The 24,591-nt window shown below is 46.9% G+C and overlaps 1 protein-coding gene across 14 annotated transcripts in view; it reads right to left on the reverse strand.

Moving 5' to 3' along the window:
• Nucleotides 1-24,591, reverse strand: part of LOC140424893 (sickle tail protein-like) — a 931,095-nt gene that overhangs the window by 419,513 nt on the left and 486,991 nt on the right. Inside the window, exon 1 of one of the 14 annotated variants that reach the window (XM_072508474.1) lies at nucleotides 13,241-13,301. The exons of the other annotated variants lie outside the window; for them this stretch is intronic. Coding sequence (XP_072364575.1) covers nucleotides 13,241-13,267 — 27 coding nt within the window. The 5' untranslated portion in view covers nucleotides 13,268-13,301. Of the gene's footprint in view, nucleotides 1-13,240; nucleotides 13,302-24,591 lie in introns of those variants that run through there. 14 annotated transcript variants of the gene reach the window in all.

Consider the following 24,591-nt stretch of genomic DNA (forward strand, 5'->3'; position numbering starts at 1 on the left):
GGTGTATTGGCCAGGCTAAATTACCTGTTAATTGGGGGGGGGGAAATAGAATTGGGTATTCCAAATTTATTTTTAAAAAGAGACCTGCAATTGATTTTGTCTCCAAATGACTTGCTTCCCTGGAAGTAAACACCCCAATTCCACTCAAACACTGGAACAATGACATCAACTCCAGATGCAAGACATGTACCCAACCGTTCCCCAGGATATTACACCCAACATTTCCCCAGGATATTACACCCAACATTTCCCCATGGTATTACACCCAACATTTACCCAGGATATTACACCCAACATTTCCCCAGGATATTACACCCAACAGTTCCCCAGGATATTACACCCAACAGTTCCCCAGGGTATTACACCCAACAGTTCCCCAGAGTATTACACCCAACAGTTCTCCAGAATATTACACCCAACATTTCCCCAGGATATTACACCCAACAGTTCCCCAGGATATTACACCCAACAGTTCCCCAGGATATTACACCCAACATTTCCCCAGGGTATTACACCCAACAGTTCTCCAGAATATTGCACCCAACATTTCCCCAGGATATTACACCCAACAGTTCCCCAGGATATTACACCCAACATTTCCCCAGGATATTACACCCAACATTTCCCCAGGATATTATAAGTAAATAAGAAAAATACTGCACTGGCACTTAGGCAGTGCTTGATTATATATCTCCAGATATTCCCTGGTGCTTTACATCTAGTTTATTACTCATTCAAGTGTAGTCACTGTTAATATGTAGGAAATTACAGCAGGTAATTTGCACATAGGAAGATGCTACTGACACAGGCCCGTGGCGGGGGAAGGGTGGGAGGACGAGCGTGTTATTGCTCACACAGGACTTCCTCCAGGTTCCTGTCCACCTTGGCTGACAGCAATTCTACATTGGGGGGGGGGGGGGGGGGGGAGGTCTTGGGCAGGAAGCCAGCCTTTGCCCCAATTAAGGTCCTTAAGTAGTCACTTAATGGCTATTCAAGGGCTATTTCCCACCCAGCCTCAATTTTTAGGCTGGCAGGCGGATGACAGCTGAGCGGGGGTGGGGTTTGGCTAACATGGAACTTTGGATCTTGGACAGGAAGGGGAGTGAAGGACATCTCCTTCAGAAGCCCCCTTCTGACTGGGGGCTCCCCTCCTGCCCTATAAGGTCTTGTGACCTCCGGACCACCTTCCCGGCCCACCCAACCACCCAGCCTATCCCCAGTCTGTGGGTTTTTGGTGATACAATCCCATTGTTTACATGAGTGTTAGCATGGTTTACTTATTCAGTTTGTGAGGTGTGTGGTAAAACATGCAAAGCCTGTTCACTTGACATTCAAAGTGCACCAGATCATTTGAAACAAAGTAAATCAGTGGCTATTCAGGTTCATTAAGTTGATGTAAGCCACACTTATTTGCTGTTGTATTTATTATAAACTATAACCCAGTTCTAATGGCAGGATTAGGAAGCTACGGTAATCACATCCTACACAGTACAAGCAGCTGATTGAACAGCTGAAACTGCCCAAAATAACTGGAGCATTTAATACATTTTATGCCATGCCTGTGTCATTGACATTTATGGGAATGGTAAATGGATAACATCAGTGTCCTGGTACAAATGGATGACCACAATACCATGGGCTTACTGATGGGGACTGTGTTAGTTAAGGGAGGAATGCCAGGCCAATTACCTGCTCATTTTGTATTCGCGATCCCTAGTTCCGATCTCCCTCACAAGTGAAAATATCTTCTCTACATCCACTGCATTAAACCCTTTCAAAGTCTTAGTGCAATGGGACATTTTCCATTCATCTGAACAGCCAAAGCACGGTACCTCCAATAATACACAACTTCCTCAGTGTTGCACCAAAGTAGCAACAACATGCATTTGCATAATTCCAGCATAATGAAAACATCCATAGACATTTCACAGGAGTGTAATCAGACAACAATTACCACAAAAGCCAGAGATGGGACATACGATTCAAACCCATTATTGGTGGTGGTGCCTTCAGATATCGAGGCCCCAGGTTTTCTGGATAATGGCTTTCTGATTTCTTGCAATTGCCAGGTCTCCTTGGTCAGCCTAAAAACATACGAGTGGCTTTGATATGCTAACGTTATGATACACCCTGTGTGACTGTGACCGTGGTAAACTATTCCTCTTCATTCTTCTTTTACATGGCTATTCAGACTATCCTTTACCCAAATCTCTTCTTGGTCATCCAGCGAAGTGGGCCTGCACTGGCCTGATTCAATACTCATCAGGTCTAGCCAGAGAATTTTCTTCAATGGTTTATTTTCCTGTTCCTGCACTGTCATCTCAAGGATCCATCCATGCCCCCCCCTCCCCCCTCCTATTTCTCATCTACATGCTGCCCTTCAGTGGCATCATCCAAAAACATAACCTTAGGCTCCACATGTATACCGAAGACACTCAAGTTTACCTCTTTTGACACTCCCCCCACTGTCTCTAATTTGTCATATTGCTCATCCAATCTCCGGCCTAACTGAGCAGAAACCTTCTCCAACTAAATGCTGGGAGGACCAAAGCCATAGTCTTTGGGATCTGCCAAAAAAATTCCGCCTTAGTCATTATCATCCCTATCCCTAGTAAAGGCCTGAGACTGATCCACACTATTTGCAGCCTTGATGCCACATTTAACTGAGGTGAACTTCCGACAACATAACCTTACCATCACTAAGACTGTCAATGTTTACCCCACCTCCAGACTTGCTTCAGCTCCTCTGCAGCTGAAATCTTTATCTCTGCACTTGCCACTTCAAGACTTAACTATTTCAACTATTTTAAGATTCTCCTGGCCATTCTTCTTTTTTCCACCCTCCACAAATTTGAGCTCATCCAAGACTCTTTTGCTTCGATCCTAACTCACACAAAGCCCCTATTGACCCATCACTCCTTTGCTGACTGACCCACATTGATTCCTGGTTGAGCAGTGCCTCAATATTAAAATTTCGCATCTTTGGTTTCAATTCCTTCCATGACTTTGCCTCTCCCTATCTCTGTAACTTCCTCCAGCCCCACAGCCCAGGGCTCATCTAACTCTTGTCTTTTGTGCTTGATAACACATCTGTGAAAAGCTTTGGGGTGTGGTACTACATTAAAGATACTGTACGAACGGTGGCACTGAGGTTAGCACCTCTGCCTCACAGCGCTGAGGTTTGATCCCGGCCCTGGGTCACTGTCCGTGGGGAGTTTGCACATTCTCCCCTTGTTTGCATGGGTCTCATCCCCACAACCCAATGATGTGCAGGTGAGGTGGATTGGCCACCCTAAATTGCCTCTTAATTGGAAAAGTGTAAAAAAGAAACTCCAATTTTCTTACTTGGCCTCCAATGTACCACTGGAAAATGAAATCCCGAGACAGAATATGAACACTTGATTCACAGGGATACATTTGCTGTAAAAGTAAAAGACTTAAAAGTATCGCTACAGAATGATAGGCAAGTCCTACAGCTCACCCTGAAGTAGTGAAATAATAATCAGAGATTATTATTTCAACATTTCTGCTCAAATCTATCCCGCTCCCTGTCCTTAATAATCAGCAGGGACACGCATTCCGAGAGATGGATTAGCACAATGTTATATAATAAAAATAAATGTTGACTCCTACAGTCACTGTGTGCCCTGATAATAAGGTCAAGGAAGTTCATTGTTCTCAGCAGATTTAGAGAATAAGCCTTTCCTTGTAACTTGCTAAAGCTGTTTTTCGTTCGCTTTATTGCCATTATAGTTCCCAACATGGCATGCCTTGCACAGCCAGAGGCAACAAACAAAAATTGGCAGATTCATAAAAGGCCAGCTTCCTGTTCGACCCAGTTAAAAATATTCCGGGTATTCCTAGCCCGACGCTAAGTGAATCTGACTCTAGTGATGCCAAAGGCTGTACAAAAACTGAAATAAAAACTGAAGTCCTGGAAAGACACAGCAGTCTGGCAGCATCTGTGGAGAGGGAAACAAAATTTACATTTTGAGCCCGAATGATTCTCCTTTGGAACAAATATTGAACCTGCCACCACAAGAGCAACATCCTACGGCAACAGTTGCTTGAATGGCCGCTGTGAAAAAGCAAATTACTGCTATTTGTACCCTTGTTGTGCAGCACACAGAGCGAAAGGCTGGCCTCGCCCACTGATTCCTAAAATTTGCTTTTTGGAAATGGTTCAAAGACAGCCTCACATTTCCTCACCAACCTCACAGGCAAGAACCACCACCCACCAAACCCCAGAAAATTTGCCTATTTATGTTTAAACAGGTAAAATTCAAAATGGTTGGGCAGCATGTGGCGCAGTGGATGGCACTGCGACTGCGTCTCTGAGGACCAGGGTTCAAATCGCGGGTTCACTGTCCATGTGGCATTTGCACATTCTCCCCATGTCTGCGTGGGTTTCACTCCACAACCCAAAGATGTGCAGGTTAGGTGGATTGGCCGCGCTAAATTGCCCCTTAATTGGAAAAAAATAATAATTGGATACTCTAAATTTATTTTTTTTATATTCAAAATGATTGTAGGAACAGCTCAAATTTCAAGAAACAAGACCAGAACTGCTGCACTGATCTTCACCAAACTTCACCACTGAGCCCCGGAGAGGGTTGGCTTTTGACTTTTTGGCTGGTCGCAAAAATTAAACCTTATATTTCAAAAATGATCAAATATACTTAAGGGACAATGCCGACTCTTCCCAATCAAGGGAAACAGAGCATAGGAGCAGTTAAAATACAGTGTTGCCATTTGCTGCCAATCTGCTGGCTGAGCTGCTGGTTTTGGTAGTGAGCCTAATTCCGCAATAAATCTCGAGAACCATAGAAATGTTATGGTGCAGAAAGATGCCATTCAGCCCATCGTGAATGCTTCGGCCAGAAAATAAGAGAAAAAATGAACTAGCCATTGATTTTAATCCCATTTTCCAGCACCTTGTCCATAGCCTTGCAGGTTAACAGCATTTTAGATGCAAATCCAGATACTTTCCCCTCAACCACCAACTTAGGCAGCGAATTCCAGACCCCCCACCACCTTATGGGTGAAAAGACGTTTCCTTATGACCCCTCTAACCCTTCTACCAAATCACCTTAAATCTACGTCCCCTGGTGACTCCCTCTCAGCTAGGGGGAACAAGACTCTCCTGTCCAGGCCCCTCATAATTTTGCACACCTCATGGCCTCCTCCTCTGTTCAAAGGAAAACAACCCTAGCCTATTCAACTCTCCTCATAGCTGCAATCTCGGGCAGCACGGTAGCGCAATGGTTAGCACTGCTGCCTCACGGCGCCGAGGTCCCAGGTTCGATCCCGGCCCTGGGTCACTGTCTGTGTGGAGTTTGCACATTCTCCCCGTTTTTGCGTGTGTTTCACCCCTGTCATAATATGCACCCATGCACATCATGAGGTAAAAGCAGGCAGTGACAGACACCCAGGTGAGCCAATCAACATACAGAACAGAACACGACCAATCACCAGACAGATCTCAAGGATCTGAACCGCAACATTATGAGGGAAGACTACCCGATCCCGAAGCGGGGGTAGCTGACGAGTGAGATGGCACATGCCAAATTCTTTACAAAGCTGGATGCATCGCGTGGTTTCTGGCAGATACAACTGGACGAGTCCAGCAGGAACTCTGCACATTTAATACACCCTTCGGAAGATATTGCTATAACCGCATGCCGTTTGGTATTGTTTCGGCCTCCGAAATCTTTCATCAAATAATGGAAAAAATGCTAGAGGGCATTGACGGTGTGCGGGTTTATGTTGATGATGTCATCATATGGCCCACGACCCCGGAGGAACATATTTCTCGTCTGCAACAAGTCTTCAGGCGCATACATGCCAACAGCCTGAAATTAAATAAAACCAAATGCTCCTTTGGCATGTCGTCAATTAGGTTTCTGGGTGATCAGATCTCCCAGCAGGGCATGCAACCAGACTTGGACAAAGTCAAGGCCATCAACACAATGAAGACCCCAGAGGGCAAGAAGGCGGTCCTCCGCTTCCTGGGGATGGTAAATTTTTGGGGGAAGTTCATTCTCAACCTCGCGTCACACACCACGGCCCTCAGGCACCTGGTGAAGAAGTCCACCACTTTCCAGTGGCTACCCGCACATCAAGCAGAGTGGCTTGAGTTGAAAGCGAAGCTAACCCCGCTCCTGTTCTAGCTTTTTTTGACCCAGCGAGGGAGACTAAAATCTCCACAGACACCAGCCAGGACGGCATTGGGGCGGTGCTCCTCCAGAAGGACGACACCTCGTCCTGGGCTCCAGTGGCCTATGCGACAAGGGCCATGACCCCCACTGAGCAACGATATGCTCAATTAGAGAAAGAATGCCTGGGCCTTCTCACTTGCATTGTGAAATTCCACGCCATGGATTGGCCCTCTTACCCCCTTTGCTTTTGTGCCAGACAGGAATGAACAGTTGCTGTAGTTCCTCCATGCGTTCCTTGAATGTTTGCCATTGTCTATTCACTGTCATCCCTTGAAGTAACTCTCCCCAATCTATCACGGCCTACTCAGGCCTCATAGTTCCCTTTATTAAGATTCAGCACCCTCGTCTCCGAATCAACTATTTCACTCTCCAACTTGATAAAAAATTCTTTCATGCTATGGTCGCTCATCCCCAAGGGGTCTCGTACAGCGAGATTGGCAATAATTCCGTTCTAATTACACATTACCAAAAAGGTGTACAGGGTAGGTGGATTGGCCACGCTAATTTGCCCCTTAATTGGAAGAAAAGAATTGGGTACTCTTAAATTCATTTTTTTTTAAAATCAGTCACAGTGAGTGGCAGAGCAAGCATGTGGGGCCAAATGACCTACTCCTGCCTTTATTTCTCACGTTAAACCGAGATCCCCTCCAACTGCCTGTTAAACTCCATCTAACAGCATGATCTGAAAATAAAACAGAATGCTTTCAGTACTGCACTTAACGCCGAGTTGATCGATTTTGGATCAAAACCTTGACTATCATTTTTTCCAGAGAGTAGATGCTGTTAATCATGCTACTGTTGCCATTTACAACCCCTCTGGATCCAGTTTTTGATTCTGTACTTGTCCAGTTACCATCCTCTTTTGCCTTGCACCAACTTCCCTTTTGTCATTTAATCTCCCCTGTTTCCTCCCCAGTGTATTGATTTCTGGGGAAGGCCCGTCCGCTGGCCTTGCCACAGCCTGATTGACTTGTGGTTCGGCGGACTTTCCTGAGAAGAGGCAGCGTGGGTCTCTTGCCAGTTCTCCAGCTGGCAGGAGAGACCCCCAATGCCTCACCAAGATTCTGCATGTTAATTTTGTTTCTTGCCCCACAGATGCTGCCTGCTGAGAATTCCCAGAATTTTCTGTTTCTTTTCCAATTAACAGAATCCCATAGAATTCTCCCAGTATTTGGTCAACATTAATTCCTTAACTCACGAAAGATGGTCAGTTAATCTATTTATTTGCTGCTTTGGGGCTTTGTTTGCATAAGTTGAATGCTACCTTCGCCCACATAACAACAGTGATTACATCTGGAAGGTATTGTGACGTGCCTTTAGCACATCCTTGTGAAAGACATTATATAAGTGCAATTTATTTTTTTCTGATCATATCAAAGTGTAAACATGTTTTAGTACAATCGGAAAAGTATCAATAACATAAGTGGCAATGTGGCGGCTGTTCAGGAACTAAAGCCGCAGGCATAACAGTACAACTGATATTGCAGAATCACTGACGTTTGCCACACATGATTATCCTGCTGTCTCTTTGCTTGGGCAACCCACTACCCTGTCTCTCCCCATATTTTTCAGTGCCTCAAAAGCTAACCCACTTCACAATTTACACATGGAACAAAATGGTGTCTGCCTTTTCCAAACTAGTGACGCACAGAATAGTTTCAAGATATCACTTAATTTTTTCCAATTAAGGGGCAATTTATCGTGGCCAATCCACCTACCCTGCACATCTTTTGGGTTGTGGGAGTGAAACCCACGCAGATCCGAGGAGAATGTGCAAACTCCACATGGACAGTGACCCAGAGCTGGGATCAAACCTGGGACCTCGGCGCCGTGAGGCTACTGCGCACCGTGCCGCTCTAGCCGGCAGCTAAACTTGAAAAGATTTCAGTTATTAAAATTTCAGTTGCCCACCTTGCTCAATTAAATCTTGGAGCAATTTGTTCATGAGCTGTTACCATTACTGTTGAACTACTGAAATGTTCTTGCTCACCCTATTGGGGTTTTACATATATAAGCCTCAATTTTAACATGGTCTTCACCTGGCTTGATCAGGATGTGTGAAGGGTTAATAATAATAATTTTTATTAGTGTCACAAGTAGGCTTACATTAACACTGCAATTAAGTTACTGTGAAAATTCCCTGTTCGCCACGCAATGACACCTGTTCGGGTACTCGGAGGGAGAACTCAGAATGTCCAATTCACCTAACAAGCACGTTTTGCGGGACCACCCAGGTCCACTTACTGGCACAATGACATTTTACATTCACTGACTTTGCGGTGCAGATAGACAGGGGCTTACTTTTAATGTAAAATTCCTGACCTGTTGATGGCATCAATACCCCACTGGCATTTTAACTTCGGGAATAGGGAGGCCAGTCAGCCAAACCATGGCAACAGTGGCTAGTAAGAGGCCACGGTGGGTTAGGAAGAGCAGGAGTACTACCCAATCTAATTTGATTTTTTTGTCATGCCTGCCTGTCTATTTCAATGCACGATACCTTAAATTATTCTTATGCAGCTGTTGTGGCAGGAGCTTAAAGGGGACAATTTTGTGGGTAGTCTGCCTGCTGACAGCTGACAGGGAGCATTGGTGCTACCCTGAGCCATGCAAGAGCTTCCTGGGCCTCAGCCACCAGCCCCAGACTTGCTTCTCCCTCCCAGTACCATCATCAATTACCAAATCCTATGTCTAGCATCAACTTTATGCATGGAACCATTCCCTTGCGTCCTCTGGTGTCCTCCAGTTCCCAATACAATTTCTGCTTCCATTTGCCAGCCCTGACATTACACCTAATGATAATTGGGGTAGGGTGCAGGCGGTGAACACAGTCCTTTATTACTTAAATAAGGCCTGGGATTGGAAATAGCTTGGGCTTCACATTGATCTCCTGGTTCTTTCCCGCCTGTCAGAACATGCAAAGCCCATTGTTCTTTGTTCTTGCTTAGTACGATAAACTTGCTTTCTCTAACAAAACAGAACATATTCCCGGCTCCAGCATTGCTAATTAAAAAATTAAACCAATTAAGACTAGGTTTTACCCTGTAATTACACTGCTTGGCAGGATGGGAGGGAACAATGGATTTAACAGTCTGTTAAACTAATATCTAGCACAAAAATACTTGTGCTCACATAGACCCCACTAATTAAAAACTAAGAATTATAAAATGGACTTGGTTCTCAGAGAACACTATTGAGCCAACCTTTAATTATAAAGATAAAAGTATCAAAGGAGATAGATGCGGCACTCAATATTTGAGCTTGGCGCAGTGCTGTTATGATTTCAGTATTGCTGGTATATAGAGTAGCTATGTTTATATTGGATCATACCGAACATGACACAAAAAAATATAGAACTTTTATCAGCGGAACTGATCTGGCCTCATATGTAGTATATGGCATCCAAGCAAATAGAGCATTTCAACAGGGTTCCACAGTTGTTTTCTACAGTTCAGAATGTTGAGTTGTGGCACCCCTGCAGAGCTTGTGAATACAATTTGAGTAGACTCTGCGATATGACACTGGAGGAGTGCTGCCCATGCATTGCTGGAGATGCTAGCGTTCAGATGAAACGTTAAACCTAGACCTCATCAATCCAACAAAACTATGCAAAGAGGAACAGGGAGTCGCTCAAGCATTATTGACGACAATGGTTCTATAACAACTTGGATTTACATAATACTATTAGCATAGAAAGGCAAAGAGAAGTCAGGGGCGACTAAGATGGGGGGGGGGGGGGGGGGGGGTGATCAAAAAAGGAAATTCCAAAGCAATAGAAACTAAGCAGCTGAAGGCAGGGTTTAAAAACGGCGTGGTGAAAAGAGGAGAAATGCACGAGAGCCCCAAGTAACAGGAATGGATAGTTTTGGTGGGTGGAGTGGAAGGATGGGGGGGGAGGGACTGGTCTTTTCTGGCTCATCAATTTTGCATGTTGCAATAGGGATGGAAATTTTACATTTGAAGCTTTAGCAAACCAGAAGTTAATAAGTTTTTTTAAAATTTAAAGTACCCAATTTTATTTTTCAATTAAGGGGCAATTTAGCGTGCCCAATCCACCTACTGTGTACATCTTTGGGTCATGGAGAAATCCACGCAGACACGGGGAGAATCTGCATACTCCACACAGACAGTGGCTCGGGTCCAGGATCGAACCCAGGTCCTCTGCGCTGTGAAGCAGCAATGCTAACCACTGCGCCACCATGCCACCCCATTTGCTAATAGGTCAGCAGAGATAATGGCGATGAGAGAGCAAGATTTGGTATGGGGTGCGGTTCAGGCAACACAGATTTGGATGTGATGGGGTCCGTGGAGGATAATGATTGCTGAGCTTAGAGAGACTACTTAAATAGTTGACAAAGTGTCGTTGAATATTTTAGTGGCTAACAAGCTGATTTAGGGGACAATCAGTCTACAGAATGGAGAGGAAATTATGTTTGAAATTGCAGCTGATCCAGGACTGAATGTCAGATGGAGCAGTCTGACATCCCAGGGGCAACGGAAGAGCACAGGAAGTGGCACAGTGGCAGAATAAAAAATGAAAATTCAACAAATACTCAGCTGGTCGGAGTCTGTTCGGGTGAAAGGTCATCGACCTGAAATATTAGATCATTCATAGAATCCCTACATGCAGGAGGCCATTCGGCTCATTGAGTCTGCACTCACCCTTTTTGAGAGAGCACTCCACCTAGGCATCCGCTCTATCCCCGTAACCCCATCTAACCTACACGTCTTTTTTTTAAATTTAGAGTACCCAATTCATTTTTTCCAATTAAGGGGCAATTTAGCGTGGCCAATCCACCTCCCCTGCACATCTTAGGGTTGTGGGGACGAAACACGGGGAGAATGTGCAAACTCCACACGGACAGTGACCCAGAGCCGGGATCGAACCCGAGATCTCGGCACCGTGAGGCAGCTGCACTAACCACTGCACCACGGTGCTGCCCTAACCTGCACATCTTTGGACACTAAGGGACAATTTATCATGGCCAATCTACCTAACCTGCACATCGTTGGACTGTGGGAGGAAACCGGAGCACCCGGAGGAAAATAACGCAGACACGGGAGAACATACAAAGTCTACACAGACAGTCACCCAAGGCTGGAATTGAACCAGGGTTCCTGGCACTTTGAGGTAGCAGTGCTAACCACTGTGCCATAGTCGTTCCTCCGGGTGCTTCGGTTTCTCCCCAGTCCAAAAATGTGCAGATTAGCCTTGCTAAATTGCCTCTTAGTCGCCAAAGGTTAGGTGGGGTTATGGGGATAGGGTGGGTGCAAACAGTCACCCAAAGTAGGAATCAAACTCGGATCCCTGGAGCTGTAGGGCAGCAGTGCTAACCACCGTGCCGCCCTGAAAAGGAAAATTTTGCAAGATTGCAGGGAAAAAGGGGAGTGGCAGTGCACTGGGAAAACAGAACATATTTCTAGTCCATATGTTGGTGTTGGCTGACAGCAAAAGTCACTGACCCCTCTCTCCGCAATTCCTGTCCAAATCCTGTTGCCACTGGATCTAATTCTGGGTGCTGTGTGCTGTAAGCAGGAAATCTAATGAGGTCATTGGCCCACATTATTCTGAATCCAGAATCACTTGCTTTGAGAAGTTCACAGACCTTGAAGCTGCAATGGGAGATGGAAGGGGAAATTAATTGCATGAAAGGGAGGAAGAGCTGGCAGACTCTGGGAAGAGAAAGATAGGGGGCGGAATTCTCCCCCCCCCCCTCCCCCTCTCCCCACGCCGGGTGGGAGAATCGCCGGGGCGCCTCGCGTGTCCCGCCACGCCGCCCGGACACCCGCACACTATTCTCCCACCACCCCCCCAAACCAGCGCGGCGAGAATCACGGCTGGTCGCTCGGAGAATCGCCGCTCACCCGTGATGGCCCAAGCAACCTGCCCAACACGACGGGTTCCCGCCGGCGCTGTTCACACCTGGTCGCTGACGGTGGGAACAGCGCGGGTATGCTGGGGGGGGGGGGGGGGTGGCCTGTGTGGGGGGGGGGGGGGTTTCCTGCACTTGAGGGGGCCTCAAATGGGGCCTGGCCCGCGATCGGTGCCCACCGATCGGCGGGCCGGCCTCTCTGAAGGAGGACCTCCTTTCCTCCGCCACCCCGCAAGATCCATCCGACATCTTCTTGCGGGGCGGCCTCGTGGAGGACGGCAACCGTGCATGCAAATGGCGCAACGCTGCTCCTAGCCCCCCGGGGGCGGGAGAATAGGGGGCTGGGAGAGGGCTCCGACGCCGGAGTAAAACACTCCGGTTTTCACTCCGGCATCGGCACTTAAGACTCCCGATGGGAGAATTGCGCCCAGGGGATATAAAAGTGCACCGACATGAAGCTTCTCGGGGAAATGAGGGGGGGGGGGGGGATATTGGGAAGATAATGAGCAGCCATTTCCTTACAACCAGAGAAGGAAAATCTAACAATCTCTTGTATTTCAACCATCGCATTACTCCCAGTACCCAGTTCAGAGGAGCATTAGTAGATGCCAAGGGCAGGACATCTGCACTATAGGTGCGGGTGTTGCATGAGCCAAATGGGAACCAGAAAATATGGAAAGGAAGAGAAATGTTATTCTCAAATTAAAACACAATTTGGCAGGCAAAACTAGATTTCAAGCGCCGTTGTTTATTTTATCAGAAATATTATAAATTATAAAGCGAAGCAGGCTACCAGTGGAACACCAAGAAAAGAATCCTGTTCATAATCAGGAGTCAAACAACAGGACAGAGTAAAAATTGCAAAAAAACATGTGGAGTAAAACTTAACTCTAATAACCAGTAAATAAGACCAAAAGGATTCACCTTCAGAATTAATGAAAATCAAACGTCTGTTTTAACAATCAAACCTGCCTATTTTAAGGAATCAATTTTAAAATGGATAACTAGTGAACAACATAACTGTTGTGGCCAAAACATACAAACCGCTTAAGCTCAAAGTTCTCTGTCTTTGTCTTATGTGAACTATGAGACAAGAACATACTTGATGCAGCTTTTGTGCCCTTGGTAATTAAAGAAAAAGCAACTCACGGGACAGCTTTGCCTATGTCTCCTCATTCGTGTTGATACGGACACACCCAGCAGTGAGAGATTCCCACATGAACTGTAATGTGCACTGGACTATGCAAACTAACAAGCAATGTTGAGGCTCATTGCTGACTCAACAGAACACATCCTCTACAGAGTTTGATCGAATTTGGTCTACAACCAAAGCAACCCTGTAAGAGAATTAATGTGAATATTACAAAAGGGCAACAATGTGCTTGGGATAGCAAATTGGTACGCTAGGCAGCCAGCTGTTTGAAAGACACAACTACAGAACCTTGATCAATATCCACTAAATCACATTGATTTGGTTTTATTATTTTTCAGTGTAAATATAGATTCAAGCAGCAGAAGTCGATCCTTGTAAACACACTGTTTCTGACCAATCTGTGCGCTTCCGCAAGTGCAATTTCCTGCCACTGAACTGGTTTTACAATTAAGGTCACACTTAATCCAGATAGAGCCAAGACCAGTGGGAATTTAACTGAATCTGGTAAACCCTTTCAGTACTGAAGGGCTTTACTGTGCTCAAACCGGTCACGCAACACTCTCTTTAAAAAAAGATTAAAGGGGACTATTCTCCAGAAATTTTAGTGTATGTACAAATAAGGTGGTGGCTCTAACTTAGTGGCAAACTCTCTCCGCTGCAATCCTCATTACAAGAGAATTTAAGAACATACGTGTTTGACACAGGATAGTAGCCAAATAGCGCTTTTCCACTATCTTCCACAGCACCAAGTCAGTGATATGACCAGTTTAAACTCTTGATGTTTACTCTAAATATGCAGCCTTCCCAAACAGTAAGGCAATGGTCTGTCTTTAAAAGCCGTTTTGAAAATAAACAGGTCAGTTAATTAGTTGCAAGCCAATTATTGACGTACAGTACAGATGCAAATAAGATATTCAAGCATTTTTCACTTCTTATACAAAATATAGGGGGCAGGATTCTGCGAAATGGAGGCAGTGTGTCTGCGCCGTCGTGAACACCGTCACTTTTCACGACGGCGCGAAACGGGCACGGGCACTATGGATTCTGGCCCCCATAGGGGGCCAGCACGGAGCTGGAGCGGTTCACGCCGCTCCAGCCTCCCTTCCCGGTGCCAACTGGATGCATGCGCAGTGGCGCCGCGCCAACCCACATGTGCGGGGGACTTCCTCAATGCGCTGGCCCCGACGCAACATGGTGCAGCGGTTCAGGGGCCAGCCACGTAACAAAATAGGGCCGGGGCTGGAGAGGCCGGCCCGTCGATTGGTGGGCCCCGATCGCGGGCTAGACCCCATTGGGAGAACCCCCGGTGAAGGAGCCCCCCTCCGCTCCACACAGGTTGCCCCCCTAGACCGCGCGCAGAGTTCCCGCCGGCTGCAAGCAGGTGTGGACGGCGGCGGCGGGACTCTGTCGTTTCCACGCGGCCGCTCGGCCCATCAAGGAGCCGGCGACCGGCGCCGCGCCAAACGCGCCGGTGCAAATGGCGCCGATTCTCCTCTCCTCGGAGAATCGTGTGCCGGTGTCGGGGCGGCGTGGCGCAGTTGCGCCGATTCTCCGGCCCGGCGTTGGGCTCACTGAATCCCGCTCCCGATGGTTGCATTTTTAGTCATGCGCTACTTTTTCAGTGCTTTGCTGTTTCAGTGGCACGCTTTTAAAGTAATGGTACCGACTGAATTAAATATACTGCAGTTATAATTGAATTTCTGTAACCACCATACTGCTTGTAGGAATAGTGCAGAGGTAATTGCCTGTCTATGTTTTGAAGGTATAAGTCACTGAGACAGTATGATTTGCACATTTTCAAGGTTTGTATGGTCTATTTCCATTCAAGACTGACTACATGCAAGGTAAGTTATTGAAAGAATGTTTTTGTTCAGGCTATGAATTAAAGCTCAATATAAAAACAGGAATTTTGTTAGTATCTGCAGCTCTGCAGACACCAAGCCTCTGGTCTCATATGCTTCACAGCAATGGCAAAAATGTGAGAATTAGAGTGTAATATCCAAGGCACTCCCGATGACGCATTTCTACCCTTAGCAGAGGCCTTTTTTTTTCAAACGCATTTTATTCAAACTTGTATCAAAGTAGGTTTCCACCAAATAAACACCCCAGAAAACATTCTTCCCAACAATCAACTACACAGTTTGTACAGATTTTTCTCCTCTTTCATCCCCCCCCCACCCCCCCCCACCCCCCACTCCCCTGCGACGAACAGCTCCTCAAACACGGTCACAAACATCCCCCACCTTTTCTCAAACTCCCCTGCTGAGCCCCTTAACTGATACTTTATCTTCTCTAACCGCAGGAAGTCATACAGGTCACCCAGCCATGCTGCTACCCCCGGTGGCGATGCCGACCGCCACTCCAGCATAATTTGTCGCCGTGCAATCAGAGAGGCGAAGGCCAAAACATCGGCCTCCCTCCCCTCCATGAGCCCCGGCTTCTCTGAAACCCCAAATATAGCCACCAACGGGTCCGGGTCCACTCGCTCCTCCACTATCCTGGCTAAGATCGCGAACACTCCCGCCCAGAATCTTCCCAATTTTTCACAACCCCAAAACATGTGCGCATGATTCGCTGGCCCCCACCCACACCTCTCACACTCATCTGCTACCCCCTGAAAGAACCCACTCATTCTTGCCCGAGTCATATGCAACCTGTGTACCACCTTAAACTGTATCAGGCTCATCCTTGCACAAGAGGAGGTCCCGTTTACCCTTCGCAAGTGCCTCACTCCATACTCCCCAAATGATCTCCATTCCCAACTCCGCTTCCCATTTCTCCTTGATCTTCACCACCCGCTCACCTCCCTGCTCCCCCAGCTACTTATATATATCCCCAATTCTTCCCTCCCCTTCCACATCCAGAAGGAGCAGTCGCTCCAGCAGGGTGTATCCTGGCAATCTAGGAAACCCCTTCCAGACCTTTCGTGCAAAGTCCCTAACCTGTAGATACCTGAATTCACTACCCCTCGGCAGCTCTACCCTCTCCCTTAGCTCCTCCAGACTGGCGAACCCTTCCTCCAATTACAAATCCCTCACCTTGACCAGCCCCACTTCCCTCCACCTCCTGTATACACTATCCATCCTCCCCGGCTCAAACCCATGATTCTCGCACAGCGGCGTTAACACCAACGTCCCTTCCACACTAAAAAGCCTCCTCAGCTGATTCCATATCTTCACAGTGGACTGCACCACTGGGCTCCCTGAATACCTACTCGGAGCCATTGGCAAAGCTGCCGTCACCATAGCCCGCAAACTAGACCCCTTACAAGATTCATCCTCCATCCTAACCGACTCTACCCGTTCTCCTTTCCACCACCGCCGCACCTTGTCCACATTCGCCACCCAATAATAATGAAGCAAGTTTGGCAACATCAACCACCCTGCTGCCTCTGTAGCAGCGTCTTCTCCACCCTCGGCACCTTCCCCGCGCATACAAAGTCAGAGATGATTGTGTCCACTTTCTGAAAAAAAGCCTTTGGTATAAAGATCGGGAGAGCCTGAAAGATAAACAAGAACCTCGGCAGAATATTCATTTTCACCACTTGGACCCTCCCCGCCAACGTTAAGTCAGTGTATCCCACTTCTTAAGATCCTCCCTGGCCTCCTCCACCAGCTTCATTAAGTTCCACTTATGGAGCCCCGTCCATTCCCTCGCTACCTGAATCCCCAAGTACCTAAACCTATCCCTCGCCACCGTAAATGGCATCCCCCCTAAATTAGCCTGCTGTGCCAGCTCATTCACCGGGAATACCTCGCTTTTCCCTACATTCAGCTTGTATCCCGAGAACACTCCAAACCTCCCCAACAGACCCATAATCCTTCCCATACTCTCCAACGGATCCGAAACATACAGCAAGAGGTCATCGGCATAGAGCGACACTCGATGCTCCCTCTGTCCCTTCATTATCCCCTGCCACTCTGCCGACCCCCTGAGACCCATCGCCAATGGCTCTATGGCCAGCCCAAACAGCTGCGGCGACGGCGGGCACCCCTGCCTCATACCCCTGTGTAAGTCAAAGGTTCGTGAGCTCATATCATTCGTCCTCACCCTTGCTCTTGGCGCCACATACAGCAACCGCACCCATGCCACAAATCTCGGCCCAAACCCAAACATTCACAAAACTTCGAACGAGTACCGCCACTCCACCCGATCAAATGCTTTCTCTGCGTCCATGGACACCACCACCTCCGGTACCAGAGCTCTCGACGGATTCATCACCATATTCAACAGCCGTCTTATATTACTCGCGAACTATCTGCCCTTCACAAAGCCTGTTTGATCTTCTGCAACCACCCCCGGGACACAATCCTCCATCCTCCCCCCCAACAACTTAACCAATACTTTCACATCCGTGTTCAATAGTGATATGGGTCTATACGACCCACATTCCACCGGATCCTTCCCTTTTTGGGGGATTAATGTGATTGCTGTTTGCTTCATCTTCTCCGGAAACTCCCCCTTCTTCAGTGCTTCATTAAACGCCCCCAACAGATGTGGTGCCAGGTCCGCCGCAAATTCATTATAAAATTCTGCCGGGTACCCATCCGGCCCAGGGACCTTCCCTGACTTCATACCCCTCCCTCAGCCGCAGGGGCTCCTCCAACGCCTGCCTCTTTGCTTCCTCCACCTGGGAAATTCCAGCTCGTCCAGAAACCACCCCATGTCCCCCTCCTCGCCTCCTGGGTCTGCCTCATAAAGTCCCTGGTAATACTCTCTAAATGCCTCATTTTATCTTCCCTGGCTATGACACCACATCCCCAGCCTCAGTCCAGATCTTCACTATTTCCCTGGACGCAGCCTGCCTCCGCAGTTGGTGCGCCAGCATGCGGCTCGCCTTCTCCCCATACTCGTATTGCACCCCTCTTGCCCTACGCAGTTGCCCTACCGCCCTCCCCGTTGTCAGCCTGTCAAATTGCACCTGCAACTTTTTCCTCCTCGCCAATCCCTCCACGGTGGGCACCCTCGAATATTCCCTCTCCACCTCCACTATCTCGCTCACTAGACGGTCATGTTCTGCCCTCCTTTCCTTATTCGCATGAACCGTAAATGAGATAATTTCTCCCCGGACCACTGCCTCCAGTGCTTCCCAAAAAATGCCCGCTGACACCTCCCCATTCTGATTGAACTCCACATAATCCCTAATCACCAACCGCACCTTATCACAAAAACTTCCATCCGCCAACAGCCCTGAGTCAAACCACCACCCCGGCCTCTGCTCTCGTCCCGTACTGAACCGAATATCCAGCCAGTGGGGTGCATGGTCCGAGATAACTATCCCCTCATACTCTGCCCCCTCCACCCCAACCAAAATCTCCCGTCTCACTACAAAGTAATCAATCCTCGAATACACCTTATAGACGTGTAAAAAGAAGGAATACTCCCTTCCCCCGGGTTCTGAAAGCGCCACGGATCCACCATCTCCATAAACCCCCCCCAGCTCCCTTGTCATTCGTACCCTACCCATTGACCTGGGGCTCGATCTATCCACCCTCGGCTCCAGGACACAGTTAAAATCTCCTCCCATGATCAACTGGTACGTGGCCAAATCTGGGATTGCTGCCAGCAACCCCCTCATAAAACCCACATCATCCCAATTTGGGGCATACATATTTACCAACACTACCGGTGCCCCTTCCAATTCCCCACTCACAATCACATATCTCCCACCGGATCCTTCACCTCCTTCGCACTCACGTATCCCATTTTTCTGCTCGTTAAAATCGCCACACCCCTCGATTTCAAATCAAACCCCGAGTGAAAAACCTGCCCGACCCACCCCTTCTTTAACCTAACCTGGTCCTTCACACGGAGGTGTGTCTCCTGCAAAAAGACAACTCCCGCTTTCAAGCTCCCGAGGTGCGCGAACACCCGCGACCTTTTAAACGGCCCATTCAGTCCCCGGACGTTCCACGTTACCAACCTTACCGGAGGCTTGCGCCTCCAATCCCCACTACCGTCCGTCATCTTCCCCACTTAACTCCTGCCCTTTTAATTCCACTCTGTATATAGCCCATCTCAGATGGCCCCTTTCTTCGCCCTTGACCATGTCATCTCTCACCCCCTGCCGTGTTGCAGAACCCCCCCCCTTGCTTTTCCCCTTCCCCTTCTTTCCCCGCCACTTCCCCTTACCCCCCTACCCCCGGCCAGCCCTCTTGGCCTTCTCCCCCACCACCTCACTTCCGTTCACCAGCATAACCTGCTAGCGCGGCTGCCCCTGCCCTAAGGCACATCCTAATGACCTCACCCTCCCTCTCCCCCGTCATAACATACATCAGTATATTATGGTGCAGACACACACACACACACACACACTGATAGACATGCAGTGGGATCAATCAGCATACACAACACCGCAGCCAATCACCAGTGAGAGCACACGCACTATAAAGACAGGGGGCAGGAGAGTTCCTGCTCATTCTAGTAGCAGCCAGCTCAGAGCACAGAGCTCACAACCTGCAACACAGACATTCACCATGTGCTGAGTGCATCACCTAGTTAGGACTATGCAAGAGTCAACAGTTAAAGCTGGTATTGCATTTACCCACAGTTCAAGTATGTTAATATAGTTAACCTTATAATGAAAGAGAGATGCATTACTTCCCGTGTTGGTGACCTGTTTGTGATCCAGAACACCCAACACATCATCGCCCTCCCACTCCCATCAGCAGAGGCCTGTCTGACATTTCTGCTGGGGTGAAAAGCAAATTGCAAGTGCAAGTCAGGCATGTAAACTAAAGCAAAAGTTTTTTTTAAAAGTATTACATTAACTTACAGTTACAGTTGTTGCAATTAACTGCAAGTTGCACACTTGATCCATTGAATTAAGAACACATTTCCTTTGGGTTTGGGAAGCTAATTCTCACTAGCACCTCCTGAAGCGATCTGTTAATGTCGGGATGTCTTGACTCAAGTGCAGAAAATAATTTGGTCACTCTTAATATTGTTAGCACTGGCCCAGGAGGGATAGTCAATTGGGACACCAGCTTAAGGCATTGATATTTCTTCCACTCCTGATCCCACTTGATTTTGCCTTTTGAATCCTGAACTGCTGAAGTCCATATTTACACCGCATTCTAAGATCTACAGATGGGAAAACATGAGCGGCTGTGGTTCCAGAGTCAGGCCCACAAATCAAATCAATCTTGCAGTAAACTTGGTTGTGACGATCTTGAAGGTGACATCTGAATGCATGCCAAATCGGGAATATATTTAAGCCAAGAGATACAAAATCTGAAGTAACGAAAGAGTGAGTAGTCCAGAAAATTAACTCTTTTAAATATGTGGAAAGCACAGTAGAAAACAGTATTAAAAGTTAACTTGGAAATTTTAATTTCCCGAACAGAGAAAAAAAAATAGGCTCAAATGACAACATCCAAATTGCTTCTAATCGCAATGTCGCCTTAAGTCTTCCATTTTGACACATCTACGTCTAAACAGACAGGATAAGCATGTTGTACACAAACAGATCCTTCCTGAAAGCAAAGCAAGTACCATTTGGGGATCAGTGAAGCTTGCAGTTAATGAATGGCTTATAGACTGCCCTGTGCCGTCAGGTCTGGCTATGTCACATAACTGGTTATGCCTGCTTGATATTAAGACTATAAATGCTTATCTTAGATGCATCAGAAAGTCATGAGGACTGGTATCTGGCTCAATAAAAGGGGGGAGGGGGGGGGGGGGGAAAGAGTGGAACGATTCAAGATTACTGACAGAAGGTATTTCACCCCAAAGCAGCTAATTCCTGTACAAACAACTATACTATAAAATTATAATAATCATCTTTATTGTCACAAGTAGGCTTACATTAACACTGCAATGCGTTATTGTGAAAAGTCCCTAGTCGCCACATTCCAATGCCTGTTCAGCGACACAGAGGGAGAATTCATAATGTCCAAATTACCTGACAGCACGTCTTTCAGGACTTGTGGGAGGAAACCGGAGCACCCGGAGGAAACCCAAGCAGACACAGGGAGAACATGCAGACTCCGGCACAGACAGTGACCCAAGCCAGGAATCGAACCTGGGACCCTGGCACTGTGAAGCAACAGTGCTAACCACTTTGCCACCGTGATACACATTAATTCATACATCTAGAATTATAACATATATTGTATTAGTCATTTCAGATTCCTGTTCAAAAGGGACAGTTTATCACCAAGGAGCATTTCCAATATGATGTCATGCAATAACCTGCTTTGACATGCACTTTATAGAGGAAACAAAAACACTTCTAAAAGCTTTTTGGCAGACACACTTCTTTCATGTGGTCAGAAAGATTTAACTCAAATACAGCTGGGTAGTTTTCTTCTCTCAGTATTATGGACACCTGCCCAGGTGTATCCTCCATGTAGCATACAAACTAACCACCATAATATTTCTCGGTTCAAATGTTTCCATTCAGTTCTGCGGTACAACACGCCCCAATGCGGGCTGCTGATTTACAAGCATTCTACAGCAAAGTTTGAAAAACATAGGCGTTATTTTCATCCAGAGGCAAATTTTGTCATTTGAAAATATCATAATTTGCACTTTAATTTAAAAATCGCAATCAGCAAAAATATATTTGGGGCGGGGGAAGGAATCCAAGATCAGACGGCTAGCAGTGCCATCAATAGAGTTAGAGTGGCTGAGACTACAAGAAGAATGAGACAGTCCATGTTGAGGACCCCTTGTGAGGTCATCCCAGAGCCAGGCAGAAAGTTCCTGGTGCTCGGAAAGGTGCACCTTCCGGCAGGCGTGCCAGAGCCTCAGGTTCAATTATTGCCACTGTGGGGGGCCCTACATGTGTCTTAAAAAGGGGGCCACCCATCCCAGGCAACTTGCAAGACACCACCATGATTTACCAGAAGGCTGATAACCTCCGCACCCCAATGATAATAATATAATACTAATACTACTACTACTACTAATAATAATAATCATCGCTTACTGTCACAAGTAGCAAACACAGGGAGAATGTGCAAAATCAATACGGACAGTGACCAGAGCCGGGATCAAACCTGGGACCTCGGCACCGTGAGTCAGCAGGGCTAACCCACTGTGCCACCGTGCTGTCCCACCATTCTACAGTTATGACAGATTATTGCAAATGTTCTGTTCTTCAGCGTTAATTATGTCACTTCTGCTCCCACAATAACGATTTCTATTTTACAGAAACAGCAAAAACGTCTGTGGTGTGAGACAAATACATTTTCCACAGTCATGAAGCTACAATTGGTTTATTTTGACAAGTTTCAGCCTACAATGAAAAGCACTACACAAGACTTACTGCAGCTTCTGGAAAACAGGCCATTGCAAATCATGAGGTAAGATTTTGTATCCGGATTTCTGCTCACCTTCAGGAGTAAATAACAATGTAAATCCAGGTAAATCAACTATTACATTTGGTCAGCATTTTTGCTCATCTTGAAATAGCCTGAGAACCAACGAATAAATCCAAACTGTGTTGTGACAACACCCCTTATCCAACAGAAACGGCTCACAATAAAGGGATTATATCTTCCTTGCACCCAGTTACAGGCAGTATTAGACCAGTGTATCCAATACGACATTCCTGATTTTATTGTCAGCACAATTCAGGAAAAAAAAGGGCTACTGAATGTGCTTTGTCCTTGTGCAGCGAATGCAAGAATTCCAGTGTTTTTGAGCAGCTAAAGCCACCCCACCATTTTAGCAACTGGATAATAGACAGTGGCTCACTAAGGCTTTTTAAAAGATGTTGTAGCTTGAAAAGGCTCAATCCTTCTAATTCAGGGCTTAAGTACCAACAGATTTGAAGACAACTCTCCAGTGACCCTAACTTTCACTAACTTATGAAGCTGAAAAAAATAAATATTCCAGGTGGAATGCTTGAAAATAGGGCAGCATGGTGGTGGTGGTTAGCACTGCTGCTTCACGACGCCGAGGACCGGGGTTCGATCCTGGCCCCTGGTCACTGCCCATGTGGAGTTTGAACATTCTCCGTGTCTGCGTGGGTCTCACCCCCACAAACCAAAGATGGGCACGGTAGGTGAATTGGCCACACTAAATTGCTCCCAATTTGGAAAAAAATAATTGGGTACTCTAAATTCAAAAAAAAGAAATGCTTAACCATTAGGGTTGCAAGCTCTGGCTGGACATATTTCAGGAGATGTGGGTGGAGCGGCTTCCACAGGTGACATCACGAAGGAGAAGAAGTTGTTTAATGGTGTATTTAAGCTTGAATGCAAACAATTAACCTGCCCTTTCATCCTCATTGATATTTTAATACATTCTTCTTTTCACGGTTTGTGAGTAAGAAATAAAATGTTAGGATGTTTCCTGATGGACTTTTGCCCTGCCTGTTGTATTTTTCCCAAATACAAAAGCATGCAATATCTTCCGGGATCTTGCCAGTGGGTTGGGAAGAAAAGACAACACAGCACAAGAACAGGCCCTTCGGCCCTCCAAGCCTGTACCTGTCACAACACCACCCTTGGACAAAACCCTCAACACTTCCTAGTGCTCTATCCCTCTATACCCGTATCCCTCAATAGGGGCTTTTCACAGCAACTTCATGCAGTGTTAATGTAAGCCTACTTGTGACAATCAAGATCATTATTATATACCCATCCTATCCACGTATTTGTCGAGTTGCCTTTTGAACACCGTTAACAAATTTGCTTCCACAACCTCCACTGGCAACGCGTTCCAGGCACTCATCATCCGGTGTGTAAAAAAACCTGCCTCGCACATCTCCTCTTACCTTAACTTTGCCCCACAGACTTTAAACCTATGCGCCTAATGACTGACCCCTCCACCCTGGGAAAGATTGCCTGCCCATACACTCTATCCACGCCTCTCATAATCTTGTAGAACTCGATCAGGTCACCCCTCAATCTCTGTCGTTCCAATGAAAACAGTCCAAGTCTATTCAGCCTCTCTGCATAGCTAACACCCTCCAGACCAGGCAACATCCTGGTAAACCTCCTCTGCATCCTCTCCAAAGCCTCCACATCCTTCTGGTAGTGTGGCAACCAGAATTGCGCACAATATTCCAAGTGCGGCCGTACCAAGGTTCTATACAAATGTAGCATGACTTGCCAATTTTTATATTCGATGTCCCACCAATGAAGGCAAGCATTCCATATGCTTTCTTGACTACCTTGTCTACTTGTGTTGTCACTTTCAAAGATCTGTGGACTTGCACGCCTAGATCTCTCTCACTTTCTATATTCCTAAGAGTTTTGCCATTTACTGTATATTTCCCCTCTACGTCAGACCTACCAAAATGTATTACCTCACATCTGTCTGGATTAAACTCGATTTGCTATTTCTCTGTCAAAGTCTCCAACCTATCTATGACCTGCTGTATCCTCTGACAGTC

The sequence above is a fragment of the Scyliorhinus torazame genome, chromosome 6, assembly GCF_047496885.1.
Source record: "Scyliorhinus torazame isolate Kashiwa2021f chromosome 6, sScyTor2.1, whole genome shotgun sequence".
NCBI classification, from domain to species: Eukaryota; Metazoa; Chordata; class Chondrichthyes; order Carcharhiniformes; family Scyliorhinidae; genus Scyliorhinus; species Scyliorhinus torazame.